At 39.1% G+C, this 1,887-nt stretch overlaps 1 protein-coding gene across 1 annotated transcript; it reads left to right on the top strand.

The window, feature by feature from the left end:
• LOC136079194 (zinc finger MYM-type protein 1-like) lies at positions 1–1,887 on the top strand. The gene has a single exon (XM_065794915.1). The coding sequence runs from the start codon at positions 1–3 to the stop codon at positions 1,885–1,887; it is 1,887 nt and encodes a 628-aa protein (XP_065650987.1).

Raw genomic sequence — 1,887 nt, 5'->3', positions numbered from 1 at the left:
ATGGGCAACAGTGAATTTCCTCCTGAAATCTCAGAAATTTCAGCAACCTCAGGAGAAAGCTTTCAACACAGTGATCCAGCTACATGGCATAAAATGACAGATAAAACAAGGTGCTTTTTGATTCAGCATGGGCCGGAGCAAGAAAGAAGAGAATTTTTCCCAAACACACTTTGTGACTTTGACAACAGAATGCGACACTTCAGCTCAAAATGGTATGAAAAAATTCATCCCAATGATGAAAAATTTGTTGGCTACTGGCTGCTGTACAGCAACAAAAAAGATTCTTTGTTTTGTTTTTGTTGTCTGCTATTTTCAACGACAAAAACCAACAATTTTTCAGAAATTTCAAAAGGATTTTGTGACTGGAAAAAACTAAACCCAAGAATTCCAGAACACAAAAACAGCAATGAACACCAAAGATGCTATTCTGATTGGAAAAATCTGGAAAAAAATCTCAAAGAAGGAAAGACCTTGGATTCTGATCTGCAGAGAGTTATCAACGGAGAGAGGAAAAAATGGAGAGATATCTTGAAAGTGATTGTTGATGCAATTTTGTTCTGTGCCAAGAACAATCTTGCCCTTCGGGGTTCAACAGAAGTAATTGGAGAGCAAAACAGTAGCATCTTTCTGAACTTAATTGAGCTGATAAGCCATTATTATCCTTTAGTGGGTGAACACGTTGCATCCGTTAAGGCAAAGAAAACCACAACATCCTACTTTTCTCCTCGAATTCAAAGTGAGCTGATTGAATTACTTGGGCAGAAAGTCAGGAATGAAATTTTGTCAAATGTCAGAGAAGCTAAATACTACTCTGTTTTGTTTGACTGCACTCCAGATGACTCCCACAAAGAGCAGATGACCCAAATAATCAGGTATGTCCACATCACTGAGGAAACCTGTACAATTGAGGAAAGCTTTGTGGACTTCATTGAATCTCACGAAAAAACTGGAAAGGGCCTTGCAGCTGAAATCACCGAAAAACTGGAGAAGGATGGCCTGAGCATTTCTGATTGTCGGGGCCAAGGTTACGACAATGGAGCCAATATGTCTGGAAAATATAATGGCGTCCAAGCTCACATCCATTCTCTAAATGAGTTTGCAAGATTTGTTCCATGTGCAGCTCACACTTTAAACCTTGTTGGTGTCCATGCTGCTGAAATTTCTCCGCTCATGATTACATTCTTTGGAAAAAGTCAAGCCATCTTTATTTTTTTCTCAAGTTCTACCTTAAGATGGGAAAAACTGATGAAAACATTGGCGATCTCACTAAAGGGAAATAGTGATACAAGATGGTCTGCCAAAAAAGAAGCAATCATCCCACTACACAGACAAATAAAAGAAGTTCTTCAAGTTTTGGAATCCATAATTCACACTCCCAAGACAAATGCTGTCTCAGTTTGCAGTGCAAAAGAGCTCATCATTCAAATTGATTTCAGTTTTCTGTGTTTGTTGGATTTTTGGTGTCAAATTCTTTCTTTAATTGACCGGGAAAACAAACTGCTTCAGTCTAAAAACATTTCAATTGACATTGCAGCAAAAAAAATGAAAGGACTGAAGGCTTCCATTCAGAATCTGAGAGATGTTGGGGTGGACAACATTATCAAAGCTGCTGCAGAAACAGCTATCCAAATTGGAATTGAAGGAGACTTTCCTATGAAGAGAAAGCGCAAAGTGAAGCAGATGGCACTTTATGAAGCTGAAGATGACTTTTGCCGTTTGTCACCAGAAACAGATTTCGGATCCCAGTGCAACCTTGTGTTTGACAGCATTCTCACACAAATTGAGTGGCGGTTTGAAGCTATGTCTGCAGTATCCTCTGATTTTGACTTCCTCAGTGGACATTCTAAACTACTGCCAGACAAGAACGTTTGTCTTGTCTGGCAGTAG

Source organism: Hydra vulgaris, chromosome 04 (genome assembly GCF_038396675.1).
Source record: "Hydra vulgaris chromosome 04, alternate assembly HydraT2T_AEP".
NCBI classification, from domain to species: domain Eukaryota; kingdom Metazoa; phylum Cnidaria; class Hydrozoa; order Anthoathecata; family Hydridae; genus Hydra; species Hydra vulgaris.
Note: the sequence above shows the minus strand (reverse complement) of the source record. Positions and strands in the feature narration are given on the sequence as shown.

Excerpts from the sequence above, each read along its gene's own strand:
- LOC136079194 (XM_065794915.1), top strand. The coding sequence starts at position 1 with ATGGGCAACAGTGAATTTCCTCCTGAAATCTCAGAAATTTCAGCAACC.